Source organism: Rasamsonia emersonii, assembly GCF_000968595.1.
Source record: "Rasamsonia emersonii CBS 393.64 chromosome Unknown ctg1118621760365, whole genome shotgun sequence".
NCBI classification, from domain to species: Eukaryota; Fungi; Ascomycota; class Eurotiomycetes; order Eurotiales; family Trichocomaceae; genus Rasamsonia; species Rasamsonia emersonii.
In genome coordinates, this window is record NW_013563050.1 from 1 (window position 1) to 19,267 (window position 19,267).

General features: G+C 51.0%; 5 protein-coding genes across 5 annotated transcripts; 3 read left to right on the forward strand and 2 right to left on the reverse strand.

Moving 5' to 3' along the window:
• Window positions 1-837: 837 nt before the first annotated feature.
• Window positions 838-5,109, forward strand: T310_6111 (Calcium transporting ATPase; the record flags this gene model as incomplete). The annotated part of the gene is made up of 6 exons (XM_013471039.1): window positions 838-924; window positions 997-1,830; window positions 1,880-3,754; window positions 3,809-4,188; window positions 4,239-4,881; window positions 5,068-5,109. 6 exons carry the CDS (start codon window positions 838-840, stop codon window positions 5,107-5,109), a joined length of 3,861 nt encoding a protein of 1,286 aa, XP_013326493.1.
• A 1,266-nt stretch (window positions 5,110-6,375) lies between these two features.
• Window positions 6,376-10,679, reverse strand: T310_6112 (Calcium-transporting ATPase; the record flags this gene model as incomplete). The annotated part of the gene is made up of 5 exons (XM_013471040.1): window positions 6,376-7,074; window positions 7,136-9,627; window positions 9,719-9,817; window positions 10,323-10,440; window positions 10,500-10,679. 5 exons carry the CDS (start codon window positions 10,677-10,679, stop codon window positions 6,376-6,378), a joined length of 3,588 nt encoding a protein of 1,195 aa, XP_013326494.1.
• Window positions 10,680-11,763: 1,084 nt separating this feature from the next.
• Window positions 11,764-12,405, forward strand: T310_6113 (uncharacterized protein; the record flags this gene model as incomplete). The annotated part of the gene is made up of 3 exons (XM_013471041.1): window positions 11,764-11,826; window positions 12,097-12,108; window positions 12,205-12,405. 3 exons carry the CDS (start codon window positions 11,764-11,766, stop codon window positions 12,403-12,405), a joined length of 276 nt encoding a protein of 91 aa, XP_013326495.1.
• Window positions 12,406-13,488: 1,083 nt separating this feature from the next.
• Window positions 13,489-17,079, forward strand: T310_6114 (NF-X1 finger transcription factor; the record flags this gene model as incomplete). The annotated part of the gene is made up of 2 exons (XM_013471042.1): window positions 13,489-14,625; window positions 14,656-17,079. 2 exons carry the CDS (start codon window positions 13,489-13,491, stop codon window positions 17,077-17,079), a joined length of 3,561 nt encoding a protein of 1,186 aa, XP_013326496.1.
• A 523-nt stretch (window positions 17,080-17,602) lies between these two features.
• On the reverse strand, window positions 17,603-18,590 carry T310_6115 (Hydroxybutyrate dehydrogenase; the record flags this gene model as incomplete). Its single annotated transcript, XM_013471043.1, has 3 exons — window positions 17,603-17,659; window positions 17,737-18,086; window positions 18,155-18,590. 3 exons carry the CDS (start codon window positions 18,588-18,590, stop codon window positions 17,603-17,605), a joined length of 843 nt encoding a protein of 280 aa, XP_013326497.1.
• Between the last annotated feature and the right edge of the window lie 677 nt (window positions 18,591-19,267).

Below are 19,267 nucleotides of genomic sequence, written 5' to 3' on the forward strand. Positions count from 1 at the left end.
CCCCCCCCCCCCTTTTTTTCCCCGCCCTGCTTGGCAAATCTAACGAGTGCTTAATTTTAGGTATATCATGATTGCCATTGGGTTCTACGTCAAACCAGACGTTGACGCATTGGCGATGTAGGCAAGAACTAGTTCTCCATCCACCATGAATGTGATCTGCCCGGGATGACTACCTGGATGACCATGTTGGGATGCGACTCGCTACTTGCTGAACATACTGACTGAGGTGGACATTTCAGACCTTCAACGCCCAGGACTTTTGGGTGATGACATAGCCCAGTTCAGTCACGCTAGAAAGGAACAGATGGGTTTAGACCTTGGGGTAGCAGGTACTACTCGGAAAGCCATTGTGGCTGGCCAATGTGGTTGATATTTCTATCGAATATAATAATTATAGAATAGTCTAATAGATAAAAATATTGATTCTACACACTGGTCAGTGTCGTTGATTGCTCGTGCCGTAAATATAGTTCCATACAACCAGCTTTCTGCGCTAGCCAATGGTTGCGGTGGTTCAGCGGAGCTCCGTACATGGTAATTAAACAACAACAAAAAAGCAAAAGGAGAGGAGAGAGAAAAGAAAGAGATGAGAGAAAATGAAAAATCCAAATGACAGGCCGCCAATTCCTTTCCAGTGAAGCCTGATGCAGGCTGCAGCTCGCCTGGTGAATTCGGAACTTGCCCGATTTGAGCTCTAAGTTTACTAGTGGGTCACGTTGATTCCGCAGTTGCACAGCCTTTCTTGCAAGGTCTAACAAGAGCAACCTTCAAGTTAGTCTCAATACAGACTGAGGAGATGATGTCCTGGCTGCCGCGCCAGCGTTTCACTCCTTCATGATGGCGTTCGCCAACAGTGGTTCGGACCCATCGCGGGGAATGTGCAGCCGACCGCGCGCTCCAACCATTACTATCGACACGGCTGCCGTGAGTTCCATTCCACACACGTCTTCTTCTGCCTGACGCTGTCTGACCTTTTTCTGCTGTTTGCTTTCTTAGGGAGATCAGGAGCCTCCTAGTTCCAGCAACTCTCCGTCGCCCGTGCATTTTGAGCCTGTGTCTGCGGATAGGTTGCGGTCGCAAGGATCTCCAAATGTGCTCGCCGTCCCGGGCAGTCGGTCGAGAGCGTCTTCTATCGGTTCCCGTCCTCATTCTCCATTATCCTATGGAGGCGAGACCCTTACTCCGACGTCGTCATCCTTAGACCACAGCCGCTGCTGTAGCTCTTCGGCAAACACTGCGGTGCTTGTTTCGTCGCACCAGAACGGGGGATCCTGGAAGACAGGAGACGGAGGACCAGGGAGCTTCGGATTCGATAATGATAACGGTCCGTTTGCGATCGCACCGGAAGCGCTTGAGCAGATGCTTGAGTGGAGGAGCCTTGCGGATTTCCATGCTCTAGGTGGCACACAAGGCCTTGCGGCGCTACTGCGGACCGACTGTTCCTCTGGCCTTAGTCGCGATGAGACAACGTTGAATGACGCTGTTGCCGGCGATCAATCTGGATCAGCCCCTCGTACAGGCGCTGTCCCACATGCTGAAAGGAGACGTGTCTTCGGCGTTAATCGCCTCCCGGAGAGTGGCACCAAGAGTATCTTCCAGCTGATGTGGATTGCTTTCAATGACAAGGTTTTGATCCTGCTGGTGACTGTCGCGACCATCTCACTTGGATTGGGCTTGTATCAAACATTTGGCCGGCCGCATGAACCAGGACAGCCAAAAGTGGAATGGGTCGAGAGCGTCACGATCATGGTAGCTGTTGCGATCGTCGTCATTGCCGGAGCGCTGAATGACTACCAGAAGGAAAGGCAATTTGCAAAGCTCAATGAAAAGGTAAGCATGTCTTATATAGAGCTTGTGGCACAGCTGACATGGGGTATAGAAGGAAGACCGTCTCGTCAAGGCGATTCGATCAGGAAAATCGTTGGAGATTTCGGTGTATGACGTGGTTGTCGGTGATATTCTGCATTTGGAACCCGGCGACTTGGTCCCTGCGGACGGTGTCTGCGTTTCTGGCCATAATATCCGATGCGACGAATCGTCCGCCACTGGCGAGTCCGAACAGATGAAGAAGACTCCTGGGGATGAGATTATGGCCCGAATTGAATCAGGGGTCCATGTGGACAAGCTCGACCCGTTTATTCTGTCTGGAAGCAAGGTGCTCGAGGGTGTGGGCACGTACATGGTCACCGGTGTTGGTGTCCGCAGCACTTATGGGCGGCTGATGATGTCTCTGGCTGAGGATACTGAAGAGACTCCACTACAACAGAGACTAACAGTCGTTGCTGAACAGATCGCTACAGCTGGCATTTCTGTGGCTATTATCCTATTCTGCGTTCTATTTCTCAAATTCCTTTTCGACCTCCGCACCAACGTCGAGTTGCCATTTGACATGGGCCAGACCTTCCTACGTATTGTGATTGTTTCTATCACAGTTGTTGTTATTGCGGTCCCTGAGGGATTGCCATTGGCGGTCACCCTTGCGCTTGCCATCGCTGTGACGAGAATGTTGAAGGATAACAACCTCGTGAGGATTCTCAGTTCTTGCGAAACTATGGGCAATGCGACCAGCGTATGCTGCGACAAGACCGGAACGATCACGATGAACAAGATGACTGTAGTCGCAGGGCTGGTTGGAACGACGCACCAACTTGGAGATCCGGCTGACAGTCGAGAGAACGACGGGCAGGAGACGTCCAGAATGGCTACCCTGCCGGCCAGCAAATTCGTGTCACTGCTTGCCAAAGAGGTGCGACATCTCATCTCGCAGTGTATTGTCATCAATTCGACGGCATTTGAAGGCGAAGAGGACGGAAAGCCAGCCTTTATCGGCTCCAAAACAGAGACTGCGCTTTTGTCCTTTGCGAAGGAACGCCTGGGTATTGGGGCAGTTGCTGAGGAACGTGCAAATGCCCACATCATCCAAATCGTGCCATTTGATTCCAGCAGAAAGTATATGGCATCTATAGTGAAACTCGGCAATGGGAATTTCCGGATGTACGTCAAGGGGGCTCCTGAGATTCTACTGGACAAGAGCACCCGGGTTATCGCGGACGTGACCGATAGACTTGGAAGCGTCCTCATAGGAGAGAATCGCGAGCTATTGATTGATACTATCGAGCGATACAGCAGCCACTCTCTCCGAACAATTGGCCTCGCTTACCGCGATTTCCAGTGCTGGCCTCCTCCTGGTGCCCGTACCGTTGACGGCGATCTGACGCAGGTCTTCGTGGAAGACGTCTTGGGAGACTTGGCATTCATCGGCATTTTCGGCATTCAGGACCCTCTCCGTCCGGGGGTTGACGAGGCAGTGGCCAAATGCCAGCGTGCCGGCGTGACAGTGAGAATGGTTACAGGAGACAACCTCGCAACCGCAAAGGCTGTCGCGGCGAAATGTGGTATCCTTGATCCGGACGGGCTTGCGATGGAGGGAGCAAGCTTTCGGAAACTGTCGACCTCAGAAATGGACCAAATCATTCCCCGGCTGCAGGTCCTGGCTCGATCGACGCCCGAAGACAAGAAAATTCTGGTGAAGAGATTGAAGGCGCTCGGCGAGATTGTGGCCGTTACGGGAGATGGAACTAATGATGGGCCAGCTTTGAGGGCAGCAGATGTCGGGTTCTCTATGGGCATATCTGGTACGGGGGTTGCCAAAGAAGCATCCTCGATCATCCTGATGGATGACAACTTCTCGTCTATTGTGAAAGCGATCGAATGGGGACGAGCGGTGAACGATGCGATCAAGAAGTTCCTACAGGTAGGTTACTTTGCCTAGCTTTTTGTTTTTGTGTCTAGGCTAATATCTGTGCAGTTCCAACTGACGGTCAATGTAACGGCCGTGACCCTCACTTTCGTGTCTGCAATAACCAGCGAGAAAGAGGAGTCTATCCTGACGCCGGTTCAGCTTCTCTGGGTGAATCTCATCATGGATACATTCGCTGCACTGGCATTAGCGACTGACCCGCCATCACCGGGCATTCTCGATCGGAAACCGGAGCCAAGGTCGGCGCCGTTGGTGTCGCTGACCATGTGGAAGATGATCATCGGGCAATCTATCTATCAGTTGATCATCACCTTGGTGCTGAATTTTGCTGGTGATGCTATCCTCGGCTACACGGGGTCGGCCAAGGATCGGCTGGAAACGTTAGTTTTCAACACGTACGTTTGGATGCAGTTTTTCAATCAGTACAAGTAAGTCAACAGCCCCCTTCTGAGATGGACTCGGGCTGATTACCGGATAGCAACCGCCGTCTCGACAACAAGCTCAACGTGTTCGAGGGCATCCACCGGAACTGGTATTTCATCGGCATCAACCTCATCACGATCGCGGGGCAAGTGATCATCATATCTTTCGGGGGCAGTGCCCTTTCGGCGATGCGGCTTAACGGCCTCGAATGGGGAATTTCTCTCGCGTTAGGGGCAATCAGTCTGCTCGTCGGGGTTGTCATCCGTCTCATTCCGAACAACTTCATCCGCGCGATGCTGCCTGTTCGATTCGGACAGCATCTCGGGCCGCGTGAGCATGTTCCTCGTGACGGACCTTCCAATTGGTACGAAGCCTGCGAAGTCATTCGCGAGGAACTTGCGTTCCGCAGCGAACTGGGCCATCGCTACCGTGGCCGCTTCAGGTGGCGGGAATTCAAGCGGCAGTACCGTCGTCGCCTCAATCATCTGTTCCGCGACACAGATCCCACTCGTTCGCAAGACGATCCCGAATCACCACTTCTCGAGCCTCCCTCAAGCGAGGACCTTGCCTGGAGACAACCATCCAAGTCAGCCGTGCAATCCGCAGCCGCAATGGCGGGTGTCATTGCAGGCAGCGTTGCAGCGTGGCCATGGCCATCCATGGAGCCGGTGGCATCCAATGGAAACGGAGATGTGAATGTATGACATATGACATGATTAATTCTATATAGATAGATAGATAGTATTTTTTTTCCTTTTTCCTTCGCTTATATTCACTTGCGCTTTTGTTTTTTTACTGACTGTACAAATAATTACAAATCTTGCTTGAATGGAATTTGCTCGAAAAAAAAAGCAAATGCGTGTGCTGTACATACATACACACAGAAAGAGCGAGCTAGCTACAGGATTGCTATCATGGACAAATAGATGATGGATGGAATAGAGGGAATAGAGGGAATAGAGGAATAAACAAGAGAGGGAGAGGGAGAAAGGGTTGCTTGGAGTCGTTAATTAGTTAGGTACTCGCTAATAGCTAATAGATAATAGCTAATCTAATCTAAGAATAATAACAATACTTCCAATGTGCATAATATTTGACTTTATTTATTGCTGTATATATTATCTCCATATCTCTCCTTTTATGTATGTATGTATGTATGTGTGTGTGTATATATTCCTTGTAGAGAAGTAAGAAAACAAGAAAGTAAATATCCTTTCTTTTCCTTGTCTATCTGTCAGCCCTTCGTAAGACTATTATTATTTACGATTTCTTCCTCGCTGAAACGAGCGAAAACAAATGGCTCTCTCTTTCTATATATATAAATAAATATATATATATATGTCCCCAGTTCCCATGAACGATTTCGAATCGATATGAGCAGTGAGCAGTGAAATTAGAAAGAAAACTGGTCGTTGTTGTCGTCGTTGTCATTGTTCTTGTCGACTTGAGAATGAATGAATGAATGAATGAATGGACTAATAATTAATAATACTGTCGACCTGTTTGTTTACTTACTTGCTTACTTGCTTACTTGCTTACTTACTTACTTATCTATTTATTTACCTGTTTATTTTGCTTACTTTGCTTCCTTGTAAGGTTATAAGAATCCTGGCCCTTCCATGGACAGATAGGTAGCTGACTACAAAATTTATTGTTTTAGTTTGGTTAGTTGGTGGCGTACTCTAGACATAAAAAGAAAAGAAAAAGAAAAAGAAAAAAAAAGAGAAGAAAAGAACAAGCGAAAAAAAAAAGAAGAAAGAACTCTCCGTAAAAAAAACAAATATGTAAACAAATGGTTAGTTGAACCGTGACAGACACTCAGAAAATCAATCTCCATCCAACTCAGAACTTGGAGAAGTATACTTCCGGAAGTATAGTTTACATTTTCTCACGGGCATTCGAATCTGACTAGGTAGTTAGTCAGAATAGAATAGAATAGAAGAGAAGAGAACAGAATAAAATAGGTATAGATCATCCTAAGGGAGGTATAGGAAATCTATTTGCGCTGAAACAAAAATTATTAAAAAAAAGGAGCGTGATTTGGTATGCTCTATGCTCTATGCTTATTCACATTCATGTTCATACAAGAATCACCCGATCGATGTCTAATTAATTAATTGGTTGATTAATTGGTCTATTAATTTATCATGAATAGCCCGAGGATAGTAAAGCGTTTCTCTCTATAGGGAGATTTATTCACTTCCCTCTCTTCTGCGAACATTAAAAACGTCAACTAATCGCTTCCCCCCTCCGACCAGCGACTCGAATACCCTCTCCACCGGCCCATCCGGTATCAGGCGGATGACGCAGCCGACGACGATAGACAGCGCGCCTAGGATCAGACAGTACCCCCACTGGGCGCCCGTGAGCGGCACGACGGAGAAAGCCTCTCCGCCGACAAAGATGATCAGGACCTGCCCGCCGATCATGACCAGGCTGACGGCGACGAACAGCCAGTTGCGCGTGATGCCCTCGAAGACGTTGAAGCTCTTCTCTAGCTGGCGGTTGTTGTACATGTTGAAGATCTGCATCCACACGTACGTGTTGAAGACGGCTGTCTCGAGCTGTTTCCGCTCGTAGGCGCTGTCGTATGAAAAGATCGCCGCGCCGCCAAAGTACAGCACCAGCGTGACGGCCAGCTGGTAGACTGACTGTCCGATGATCATCTTCCACATTGACACCGTGATGAGAGGCGTGGATTTGGGTTCGGGCTTTCGGTCTAGGATCCGCTGCGGAGGAGGATCGGTGGCCAGCGCCAGCGCGGCCAACGTGTCTTGGAAGAGATTAACCCACATCAGCTGGACTGCAGTCAGGACGGGCTGCTCTGATGGATTTGCGACTGCAGAGACAAAGGCAAGCGCGACGGAGGTGACAGTAATGGTGATTTGAAACTAGGATGGCTGTCAACTCGTGTTTCTTCTTTTTTTCTGGATAGCGACAACTGATTCTTACCTGCAGAAATTTCTTGACAGCATCATTAACTGCCCTTCCCCACATTATTGCCTTGACTATGGAGGTAAAATTATCGTCCATCAAGATAATGGATGACGCCTCTCGGGCGACCTCCGTCCCGGAAATACCCATAGAAAAGCTAACGTCAGCAGCACCCAGCGCGAGTGCATCATTTGTTCCATCACCAGTGACAGCGACAGTTTCTCCCATCTCTTTTAGCCGCACCACCAATTCCCTCTTATCGTCCGGGCTGGACCTTGCAATAACCTTGAGACGCGGTGTAATCTCGTCCCGCTGAGACTCACTGAGCTGCCTGAACTCACGGCCTTCCAATACAACATCATCCGGGCTAGATATAATCCCACACTCCTCTGCAATGGCTTTGGCTGTAAGAATGTTGTCCCCAGTGACCATGCGAACGACTACGCCAGCCCTTTGACAAGCCTGCACCGCATCTCGGGAACCGTCACGGAGAGGGTCTTTGATGCCCATAACCCCTAAAAAGACAAGATCCTGGAGGATATCTTCAAAGGTAACATCATCTCCACTACCCTTGGTTCCAACTGGTGGCCAATTGTCAAGGTCCCGATACACAAGGCTTATCGTCCGCAATGACTGGGATGCATAGCTGGCAATGATTTGGCCCAGAAATTGGACGGTGTCTTCGGTCATTGGCGCAGCGATCAATCCCATGGTTGGATCCTCAACAATTTTCGTACATTTCTCCAAGAGAATTTCGGATGCCCCCTTCACATACGCCCGATACTTGCCATTGTCGAGCTGGACCACTGTGACCATGCACTTGCGGGAGGCGTCAAATGGAAATAACCTGACGACCTTCCTATTTGAGCGTTCGACATTGAGCGATCCTATTCCCAGATAGTTCCGAGCAAACGTCAGGAGGGCGGTCTCGGTCTTGGAACCAGTAAACGACCGCGTGCCTCCTTCCTCTGCTTCGAACGCCGTGGAGTTTATCAAAATGGACTCTTTGATGATGGACTTGACATCAGCGGAGAGAGATTGAACGCACCCTGCCGTCGAGACCCCTTCAGCCTTCTCAGGAGCAGCATGGGAAACGGCGGATTCCTCGCGAAATTGAGAGATTCTTCCGAGTGTGCCAGCCACCACGGTCATCATGTTCTGCGTGAGGGTGCCGGTTTTATCCGAGCAGATATTTGTCGCATTGCCCATGGTCTCACAAGCTTGCAACTGACGGACCAGGTTATTGTCTTTGAGCATCTTGGTGGTTGCAAAGGCAAGAGCAAGAGTTACAGCAAGAGGAAGACCTTCCGGGACAGCAATCACCACCACTGTGAGGGCAATAATAAAAATGTTGATAAATTGCTGACCTTTTTGGTAAGGAGTTTGGGTGCTATGATGCAGGCCCGCTAGGAATTTAATAAACAAGATAATAAATAGTATCACAGCAGTTGCCCCGCCCAAGCGGGCAATGTGCTTTGCGAGCCTGCTAAGCTTGACCTGCAATGGCGTGAAGCCGGAATCTTCCTCAAGGGATAGGAGGATCTTGCCGTAGCTAGAGTTGGTACCAGTTGCGACGACAAGGAAGGTCCCAATGCCTTCCGCGACCTTCGATCCGGAGATGATAAATGGGTCCATGTTCTGAGCGTCTTTGTTGTCTCTGATAGCACGGAATACTTCGTCCCCTGAGTGCTTGAGAAGAAGGTCCGACTCGCCGGTAGCAGAAGACTCATCACATCTGATATGATGGCCCTGGATCAAGACCCCATCAGCCGGGACTATATCTCCCGGCTCGAGATGCACCACATCGCCTACACGAAGGTCGTGGATGGAGATCTCTTGTGACCTCGCTGAGCGGATCACTCTGACGTGGCGGTCCTCTTTTTTCTTGTTGAGCTTGCGAAACTGAAGCTGCTTCTGATAATCGTTCCCAGCGCCGACAATCACGATGATCACAATGGCGACGAGAATCGCCACGCCTTCAACCCACTCGACAGGTGGGTTACCAGGGCCATGCGGCGTCGCAAAGGTCTGGTACAATCCCACCCCCAATGATATTATGGCCGCAGCGGTCAACAGGAAGAGGACATAGTCATTGTAGGCCATCCACATGAGCTGGAGGAAATTCGGATCCTTTTTGCTCGGCAACTTATTGCTCCCAAAGGCATCCTTTCTGTCGGCAAAGGGCTCATGTCGGCGTGCTCCAGATGGTGATGGTCTCGCTGCCGTAAAGACGCGCGTTGAGCCGGCGTCCTCGGCTGCCGCGCTGACGGCATCGAAGCCATCGAGGACCGTCTCATCCACGCTCAACCCGCTTTGTAGATCGGTTCGCAATCCCTTTTCTAGACCAGCTAGACCCCCGAGGGCGTAGAAGGCGGTGACATCCCTGCTTGCTATGAGCTCGCTGAGCTGCTTTGACGAGAACGCGAACTTGCGCTCCTTGAGGGGATAGATCGGCGCATCGCTGCGATTGGACTCCAAAGTCTTATCTTCCAGGTTCTGCGCGGCGTCAGCTAGAATCGCATGTGTCTGTGGGCAGAAGTCAAGCAGCTTACCATTGCTGAAACTGTAGGATGACTGCGGATCTGTATCTGCCATTCGCACCTTCCAGCGGCCTCTGGTGAGCTCCCATAAGGAGATCGCTATCCCGTACGGGGAATTCGGCGAGAATAAGGCTGAAGCAGGTCAATGCTAGGACAGGTGCTGTGTTGTGGTATTAACTCGTCTTGGATCCGTACTCTGTAAGGTTAATCAAGGGGCAGGGCCGAGACCTCGAATGTGGCTGAGCCGGTGGGGACGGAGAACCTCAATTTGACCTGTCACCACACGCTTCATCGTGCGTGGTTTTCCGCAGGAGAGGACATCAGATATCCAGAATGCACAGACTCATCTCTGATTCCGCGAGATTGCAAAATGACGCTGTTGCTATTGAGACAGAAGCGCGTAATCGCGTCAGACGCCCGTCGAGGAGTGACAGGCACCCCGCGGGAGACTAACCGGAAATGGAGCACTACAAGTTAAGTTATGCGTAGGTATTCTAGATAGACGTCTGTAGAATAATTATCACGCTCGAAAATACACTGTCGTCTGACTGGCTTCTAGAAAGTATAATTACAATTGCGTCAAGCGTCCTGTGTCCAGATAAATTGATGTAATTGGCCCAAACCTAGGATCAACCCTGACGGGCACAAGTTTAAATAATTTTTACCTTGTTGTGAGATAGCTTTCTGAGAATTGAAGCCCAGAATGTGATAAACATTTGCACGGCACATATACACAAGAGTTTCCTTTGCATACAAGGTGACAGTGTCTTTCTCGTGCAGAGTCTACACTAGTACTCTCATAGTCTATAGAGAGAAATTCATCAAAAAAAAAATCTACATACAGCCAATAATAAATACAGTAGTGTCAAGCTCCACGGCGCAAATTCTGATGCAAGCATTGGTGAAAAGTTTCTTGAGCAGGAACAGTCTTTAAAATACCTGGTGCCTTTAAATCTGGGTTTCTTAGCAGCAAGCCAATGGTTATTTACTAGGTATGTAATAGATAGATCCAGAGAATCCATTACTGAGTTTGGGCATATTGCAAGTGATTTTCCAAGCGTGAAACCAATTCACATATAAACCTAGGAGGGGTCCGCAATGGACACATGATGTACTGTACCTAACTTGTCGATATGGTCCCATTATCTCTGTTCATTGGCAGCGTTGATCCTCAGCGTGAAGGTTGATTACAGATTATTTGGTTAACTAGAGTTTGCACAACCTGGAAAAAAAAATAGAGACTGGTTGGATCTTTTCTTTCTTCCAGAACAGGCAGCCGTACAGAGCTCAGCCACTAACAGCAGCTAGGCCAGTAATCCTGAGGCATGCATTAGTCTCAGTCTTAGGCACGTAGCTAATCTCTAGTTAATTAACTAGTCGCTTAGATCAGACAGTGGACACTAGGTACAGACATACATGTAACCATCTATAAAAAGCAAGCGTCTGCACTAGATATATTCTGGAATCGCCACCGGCTGATTGATAAAGGGGATGCGGGGGCGGGAAGGACCCATTAGTACGGATTACCTCTTATTGGCTATACCAGAAATAGTAAACTTCCAGGGAGGAAGACTCAGCGAAGTGTACGGAGTATAGAATTCATTCATGGGATTGCTTGGAGTGACTTTTTTTTTTCGTTCAGTCACTGCGACATCTGGCTCGTCAGAATTGACTTGGTATTATCGCAGTTACGAGGTCATTGGCATGTCATCGACATTATTCCAAGTAGCATATGGTCGTGCACGAGTGCCTACGTGTGAGATGCTGTATGGCGGTGCACCGCCAAGCCCCTCAACTAGGCACCCGAATTCCACCAAGTTTTTAATCCAGTGAACTCCTGGATGGATTCATTCAGTCAGACCTCTTCGCTATCAAGTCTTTTCTATATCTCCAATCCACTGTTCATTTGCGCGTCTGTTCTGCGATTGTTTGCACTGTGCCTGTAGCGATCATCCAGTCCGCCAACCATACATCCACTCATCAATTGGGAACTTGAACATAACGAGAAGGTCAAGAAAGTCGCCTGATAACACATTGGAATGGCTCCTGAATCAACACCTTCCACTCCCATATCTGCCCCAGGAGGCTGCGAATGCAAATGCCACCATGGACAAGCCCAGATGGGATGCGTTGGATGCAAGTGCGGCGGATGCTGGTGCGGGATCCCTTGTACGGTCATGTGAGCATCTCTCAGCCTGAGAACGATTCCAGAAACACAAAATGGGGGAAATCCGGCTGTTCAATCGCTGCAGCGACATCAGCATCATCTGCCTAATTAAGGTAGATCGGGTGATCGACTGCAGGACGACCAGGCCACCAGGCATCCACTTGCCGTGTTGATCGGAATCCGGAGCGATGGTGGAAGCCTTTTGAAGTGGTACACCTTACGTACAGTACATCTATACGTACATCTATAACTACGATTTGTGTACTGTACAGAGTACCTATACCGTACGTTGTTGACACATCTGGTCCCAGAACTGGGCATATCACTCGACAACTGACTCACCCTGTCTTTTTTCGTTCTGACTATGGGACTAGATCTAGTCAATCCTTCCTACTGAACCAGGAATGACAATGTCTCCGTCGCATATGCGCAGAATCCTCTCTTATCGAGCCATTCTTTATGCTTCCAGGACGCCCGGTACTCAGCAATGTGTGTATGAATTCCAAAAACAGAGCAGAGGAACGCCATCCCAACAGACAGGGGACCAGAATGGAGCAGAAATGAAGGACGGAAGGGGATGAATTCGACAATTCCATCGAGAAAAGGCTGAATGCTCCTGATTCTGATTTTTCTTCTACAACCTCGAGCACCTGGAAAAAAGTCTGTTGGTCATACGGCCGCTTAATTTTTTCCCTTATTTCTTGACTTTCTTTCCCTAAAGCCTCTTCTTCTCCTGTTTCGTCTCATATTGCTCCCTGCTTCTCCTATAAGAGGATCCTATACCAAGCCAAGCAGTTCTTCTTTCTGGAATAAGGCCTTACAATGCTCTTACGAAAGTGCTATTGAGTCCGGACTTTTTGCTATCCGTCACTCTACGGATTCTTGTCATCTGAGACCTGACGGGATGCCAAGTCGTTCTTCGCGGGTCTGCGACACAGTTCGCGTATATACCAGCTACTTTCGTGTACATATTCACTCGCCGACAGAGGTTGGTTGGCGTTAGAAAATGGGAACTCGCTGTTTCTTCCGTTTCAGTTTCTGTGTACGGGAGATCAAGAGGTAATAAAGATGACACGAAATCAATTAAAACAACAAGCCAATACAGTCAAAAACTAGATAAAAATAATCATGTTATCAACAACAGATCGAGTATCAATGATGAATCCAGCAATGAGTCGACTGTTACGATGACTCGCGATGACGGGCAATTACTAATTCCCGTCCGCTCCGCCACCCGGCCGGCCAGCCAACCAGCGCGCAGAGAAAGCACGAGAACGGCAAAAACTTGATCTCCGCCACTCAGTTCGGTAGGTAGATAGCTACCTGGATACCTAGGTACGCCATCTGCTCCTGTTTGCTTATTTCTCCTCCCCGGGCGCCCTCAATCGATGGGCTGATTGAGCTACGTCTACTGCTCCCCGGCCCCTTGGGGTTTTGTTTTCTTCATTGCCGGTGTCGAGTTTCGATAATCGAAAGTCTTCTGGTTTTTTTCTTTTCGCTATTGCTCTTCTTGGGCGAGAGATTGAAGAACCAGGTAGCTGTCAAACGCTATTCCTTGAGCTACTGGTTTCCAACAAGACACTTCGCGCTTTCTACAGTGTACTATTAACGCCCACCTACTTGATACCCCGCGAAGGTACCCCACACGCACACAGACCGCCATCATGAACGCGATCGAGACTCGACCAGAACCCCGACCCCAACCGAGGATGGCACACGAGGGCAGAGGGAGAGGACGAGGACGAGCACGGGGGCACAGTCGAGGTCGCGGTCGAGGATCAGCCCACGCCTCTCGATCCACAACGCAGAATCCCCAGCATGACTCCCACGAGCAGTCCTCCGAACGATCACAGACGCCGTCGACGTTGCCAGATACGCCGCAACAACTGCCCCAATCAGATAACCAACGTGAGAATCCTACGAGCAGGGACTCGAGAGGGAAAAGGAGGGGTCACAGAGGTCACCGACGAGGAGGGGCAGAAGGCAACCGGGTGTCCGAAACGCAGACTACGACTAGGAATGCTGCACATGTCGGAGGACGGACGTTCAGGGGCCAGTTGACAAGGGAGGAAAATAATGCGAGTGAAGACGTGGACAGTGTTGTCACCGGTGATCGCGATCAGGTAGACCACGGCAATGCGGAGCACCGGCTACGGGCAGATGTGCCAGAGTTTGTCCCTGGGCAACCCTCTCAAGCTGATGACGGCCAGAAGGCGGTCGCTGCTTCGAAACCCAACACCAAGCCTCGTGCTACGCGGCCTCCCAAAGTAACGACCAAGTCAACTGCCCCCGATCTCGCCACCCGCATACATGAAGACATCGCCAACGGCCTTTATGAATGCCCCATCTGCACCAGCGAGCTCGGGCGCAGGTCCCGCGTGTGGTCGTGCCGGCTCTGCTGGACCGTCTTCCATCTGAGCTGCATCAAAAAGTGGTCGCAGAACGAGGGGTCCGTCTTCCAGGACCAGCAGCAGCGCCAGGGAGATGACGACACCACGCCGCGGCAATGGCGTTGTCCCGGTTGCAACCTGCCCCAGGATGTTCGTCCAACGACGTATACATGCTGGTGCGAGAAGGAAGTCGACCCGCGACCGTTGCCTGGCCTGCCTCCCCATTCTTGTGGCCAGACTTGCTCCCGGCCCCGCAAGGGATGTCCGCATCCCTGCGACCAGACCTGTCATGCCGGGCCCTGTCCACCCTGCACGGCCATGGGTCCTACTCAGGATTGCTTCTGCGGGAAGAATTCGTCGACCAAACGCTGCGTCGAAACTGACTACGAGAATGGATGGAGCTGCGGGGAGGTCTGTGGAGACTTGCTTCCATGTGGCAAGCACATATGTCCACGGCCCTGCCATGAAGGACTCTGCGGCGCTTGCGAGGAGAAGGTCGAGGCAAAGTGCTACTGTGGGAGAGTGGAGACTGAGATCCTGTGCAGTTCAACAGAGGAAGAAATTATCAGCCAGCGGCTACCTGCCGATTCATCAGATGGACCAGAAACGTGGGTCGGTTCGTTCAGTTGCGGAGAGATCTGCAACCGTCCGTTCGACTGCGGTGTCCACTTCTGCCAGAAGCGCTGCCATCCGCAGGACGCCAATCCTCCGCACTGCCCCCGATCGCCGGACGTGGTGCTCCGTTGTCCATGCGGGAAGACCCCATTGTCCAAGATCGAGGGCTTCTCCCCGAGAACCTCTTGCGAAGATCCCATTCCAAACTGTTCGGAGCCATGTGGCAAGATACTGCCGTGTGGGCATCCATGCCCCATGGTCTGCCACACGGGCGCCTGCCGGCCATGTCTGCGGACGGTTTCGATCAAGTGCCGCTGTGGTCGCAGCTCGTTCAATACGATCTGCCATCAGGGAAAGGAAGAGCCGCCTCAATGCTTCCGCGTCTGCAAAGCTACGTTGAACTGTGGCCGACACGCCTGCAGCGAACGGTGTTGTCCCGGCGAGCGCAAGGCCATTGAACGCCAGGCGAGCAAGCGAAAACCGCGGTCACTCAATGCGGCGTCGAGTCGACCGACAGACGACGATATCGAGGCCGAGCACATCTGCACCCGAGTCTGCGGTCGGATGCTGAAATGCGGCCGGCATACGTGCCCGGAACTCTGCCACAAGGGGCCATGTTCAACGTGTCGGGAGGCGATCTTCGAAGAGGTCTCCTGTCACTGCGGACGATCGGTTTTGTATCCTCCTCTCCCATGCGGCACGAAACCGCCTCCGTGTCGGTTTGAGTGCGAACGGCCCAAGGCCTGCGGCCACCCGCAGACCCCCCACAACTGCCACACGGACGACGAGAGTTGTCCCAAGTGCCCCTTCTTGACGGAGAAGAAATGTCTCTGCGGGAAGAAGTGGCTCAAGAATCAGCCATGCTGGCTGACGGACGTGCGATGCGGACTGGTCTGCGGAGAACCGCTGAAGTGTGGCTCCCACTCGTGCCAGAAGACCTGCCACCGGCCGGGAGACTGCGAGGATGCCGCCGGGCCTTGCCAGCAACCCTGCGGCAAGACAAAGAAGCTCTGTGGCCATCCGTGCACGGAGCCCTGCCATGCGCCGTATCCATGCCCCGAGACGACCCCCTGCGAGACCATGGTCACGGTGACATGCGACTGCGGGCGGCTGCGACAGGAGAGACGCTGCAATGCGGCGCGGGCAGTGACTTCGAAGGGCCAGGTGCAGCAATCCGAGACGCTGCCATCGTTCGCGCCGCTGAAGTGTGACGAGGAGTGCGCGCGTCTAGAGCGGAATCGATCGCTGGCGTCGGCGTTGAAGATCGACATCGATCCGTCGACAACTGTGAGTCAGCGTGCGGGTCCGCACAATATCAGCGCGACCAACTTGCCCTATTCGGCCGAGACGCTGGACATGTACGTCCAGCTGTCTTCTTCGTCCACCCTGGCGACCTTGCAAGATTACGAGGCCGCGCTGCACGGTCTCGCGACGAGTTCAACCCAACGTTCCGTGCGGTTCCAACCTGCGCGTGCTGCTCTGCGAGCATTCGTCCACTCGCTCGCCGCAGACTGGGGGTTCGCGTCGGAGAGCTTCGATCCGGAGCCGCATCGCCATGTGTTTGTGCTGAAGCCTACGTCGTGGACTCCGCCGATGTTTGGGTTGGGGTCTGGCTCGTCGATCGGCATTGGAGGGATGACCGTGGGCGAATGTGTCCGGTTCCGAGAGCGCGAGCGATTGAAGGAGCGGGAAGCGCAGCGTGCGGCCGCGGCGGAAGCCAAGGCGCAGCGCGAAGCAGCCAAGATGGCAGCTGCTGCAAACGCAGGCGCAGGGGCCGATGGATGGGCGCAGGTGGCGTCTCGCAGGAAGAACCGGCCGGACACGAACGGCAGCAATAGCAATCCTGCAGGGCCGACTCCTCTTTTCGTGACGAGCGGCAGCGGCACGGTGACGTATACCGCCCTCGCCATGGACCAGAGTTCTCCCAGCACCAGCAGCAGCGGCAGCGTCAATAATGCGAAGAAAAAGGATCTGCTCGTGCTGCGGTCGGGCGTCGGTGCTGGGAAGAAGAATGCTTCTGCGGATGTTGAGGATATTGCCGACAGCTGGGAGGAGGAGGTTGAGAAGGAGGAGGAAGAAGAGCGGCAGCGGACGAGTCGGGACGAGCAGGAGCAGGAGCAGAAACAAGAACAGGAACAGGAACAGGAACAGCGGCAGGATGAGCATCCAGATGAAAATGAGGAGGCCGCAACTGAAGCCGAAGTTAAACCTGAGGCCGAACCAGAACCAGCCCTCGAACCCGACTCATGACTTAACAAACTCTTACTTCGACGAATCAATGATTGAATGAATGCGTCATGGCATAGATATTGTTCCTTATTCTTACCCTACCATCCTATCTTGATTCTTGCATTGTGTCTTGCTTAATAATGTCTTTCTGAAGTGACGAACGATAGAACCTGGCGTTGCTGGCTGGTTGGGACTTGCATGTATGTACTGTACATAGATAGATACATGATTCCTCTGTAAATAGATAGATAGATATGTGGAATGAACGATGAATGGAATGATGGAATGGTAATGATTTTAAGAGATGTATGCATTTATTTAGCCTTGAGGATAGAAAAAAATATCATGCATAGATATCTATCCTCGCTGACCTGAATAGACTCTTTGCTTTTTTCCTTTGGTGTAAAATAGTATGATTGTTGGGGAAAAAATGAATAGGTCGAGACTTCAAGGTACGGAATAGAATCTTCGTCGGAGACGAATTGAATGAAATAGAGTAAAACGAACGAAAGATGAAACATCCTGCTGAAAGTATCAAATCACATCACAGCTTCTGCATTGCCAAGACGTCCAGCCCTGTTCCCTTGACCATAGCGTCATCCTAGATATCAACCAGTCAGTAAGTCCGTAACCAAGTTTGGATAATGCTGTGCCATGACATGGCACAACAGAACTCACCACCATCGCCGTCGGCAAAAACATGGACGAAAACCACGTCTCACTAGCCAAACTGCCATACCAAAACTTCCCCGTCTTGCCTCGAACAATCTCTCCAACCACCCTCCTAGCATACTGCATGGGATCCATCCTGCTGAAGCCGTCTTCGCCGCGCGCGCGCTGCGCAATGGTCCCCTCGATGGGCTTGTACAGCGAGTCCGGGGGAAGTTTCCAGTAGTGGAAGGAGGTCTGGCAGTTCGTTTGGATGGCGCCTGTGACGATGGACAAGACGTCGACGTTGAAGGGGGACAGTTCGAGACGCAGGGTTTCGGCAATGTTTTCTAGGGAGCGTTTTGAGGAGCTGTAGATGCCTGTGGAAGACATCATCAGTCCTTCCATGGCTGAAAGATTTAAGGCATGGAAAGGTAGAGTTAATTACCCATATACGGCATATTGATATACCCCGTGATAGAAGTAATAAAGACAATCTTCCCCCGAGCCTTGATAACGAGCGGCGCGAACGCCTGCGTCACTGCCAACGGACCCCAGACATTGACATCGTAGATTCTCCTGGCAGCGTGGAGATCCTCGTCCAGCACGGGCATGAAGTGATTCCTTCCGGCATTGTTGATGAGATACGTCAGCGTTCCGCCCGTTTCCTTGCGGACGGCTTCGACGGCGGCGCTGATGTGCGTGGGCTCGACCACGTCTAGCGTCAGCAAGGTCACGTTTTGCAGGTCCTTTAGTTTGGACATTTTTGCTGGGTTGCGCGCTGTGGCGAAGACGTGGTAGCCTTGTTGCTGGAAGATGATCGCCAGGGCGGACCCGATGCCGTTGTCGCTGCAGCCGGTGATGAGGACGGATTTTGGAGGCATGTTTGTCGATATCTACAAGTATAGCGAGGAAATGCTGATGAGAGATGTGGAATCTAGAGAAACATGATGAAATGCAAGAGATCAGCAGAAATAATGTACAGTACATCTACTGTATGTATGTACGTATAGTGGTGAGGACGGAACCCTCCATTCGCTGCTCAATTACTATGCAAGTTTCCGCAGGAAGAAAGGAAGAAAAAAAAGCGGTGAGCAGGGTGGACGCAATTCCTGAACTCGAAGAGCTAGCTGTCTGCCATCTCAAGCTTTGTTGACGGAAGAGAGGCCTGAGAAAGTCGGTTTGAGTACTGCAGGCCTGACCTAATTTAGTAGTCGAACAAAGGAAGATTATGGATGCAGCCTTACGGCGATGCGCTTATCATGTGTCCTCCAGCTCGAATAGGACAGTCGAATCCTTGTCGCGGTTGTTTGCGAGTTGAATGTAACTCGGGTAGGACGTGAATAAGCTTTCTTTTAGAGTAGTAGATGATCGACACGCCACCAGGTACCGTTTGGGCAGTCTGCAGATGACAGGCGTTAAAGCTTACTCCGTATATTAATCCAGAGATAGATATACTTGGTTTGTGTCAGATAAAGAAAATCGTACATATATATATAGCCGCATCATAATAACAGGCTTTTAATCTCTCGTCATAATGCATACATCTGTGTCACCTAGG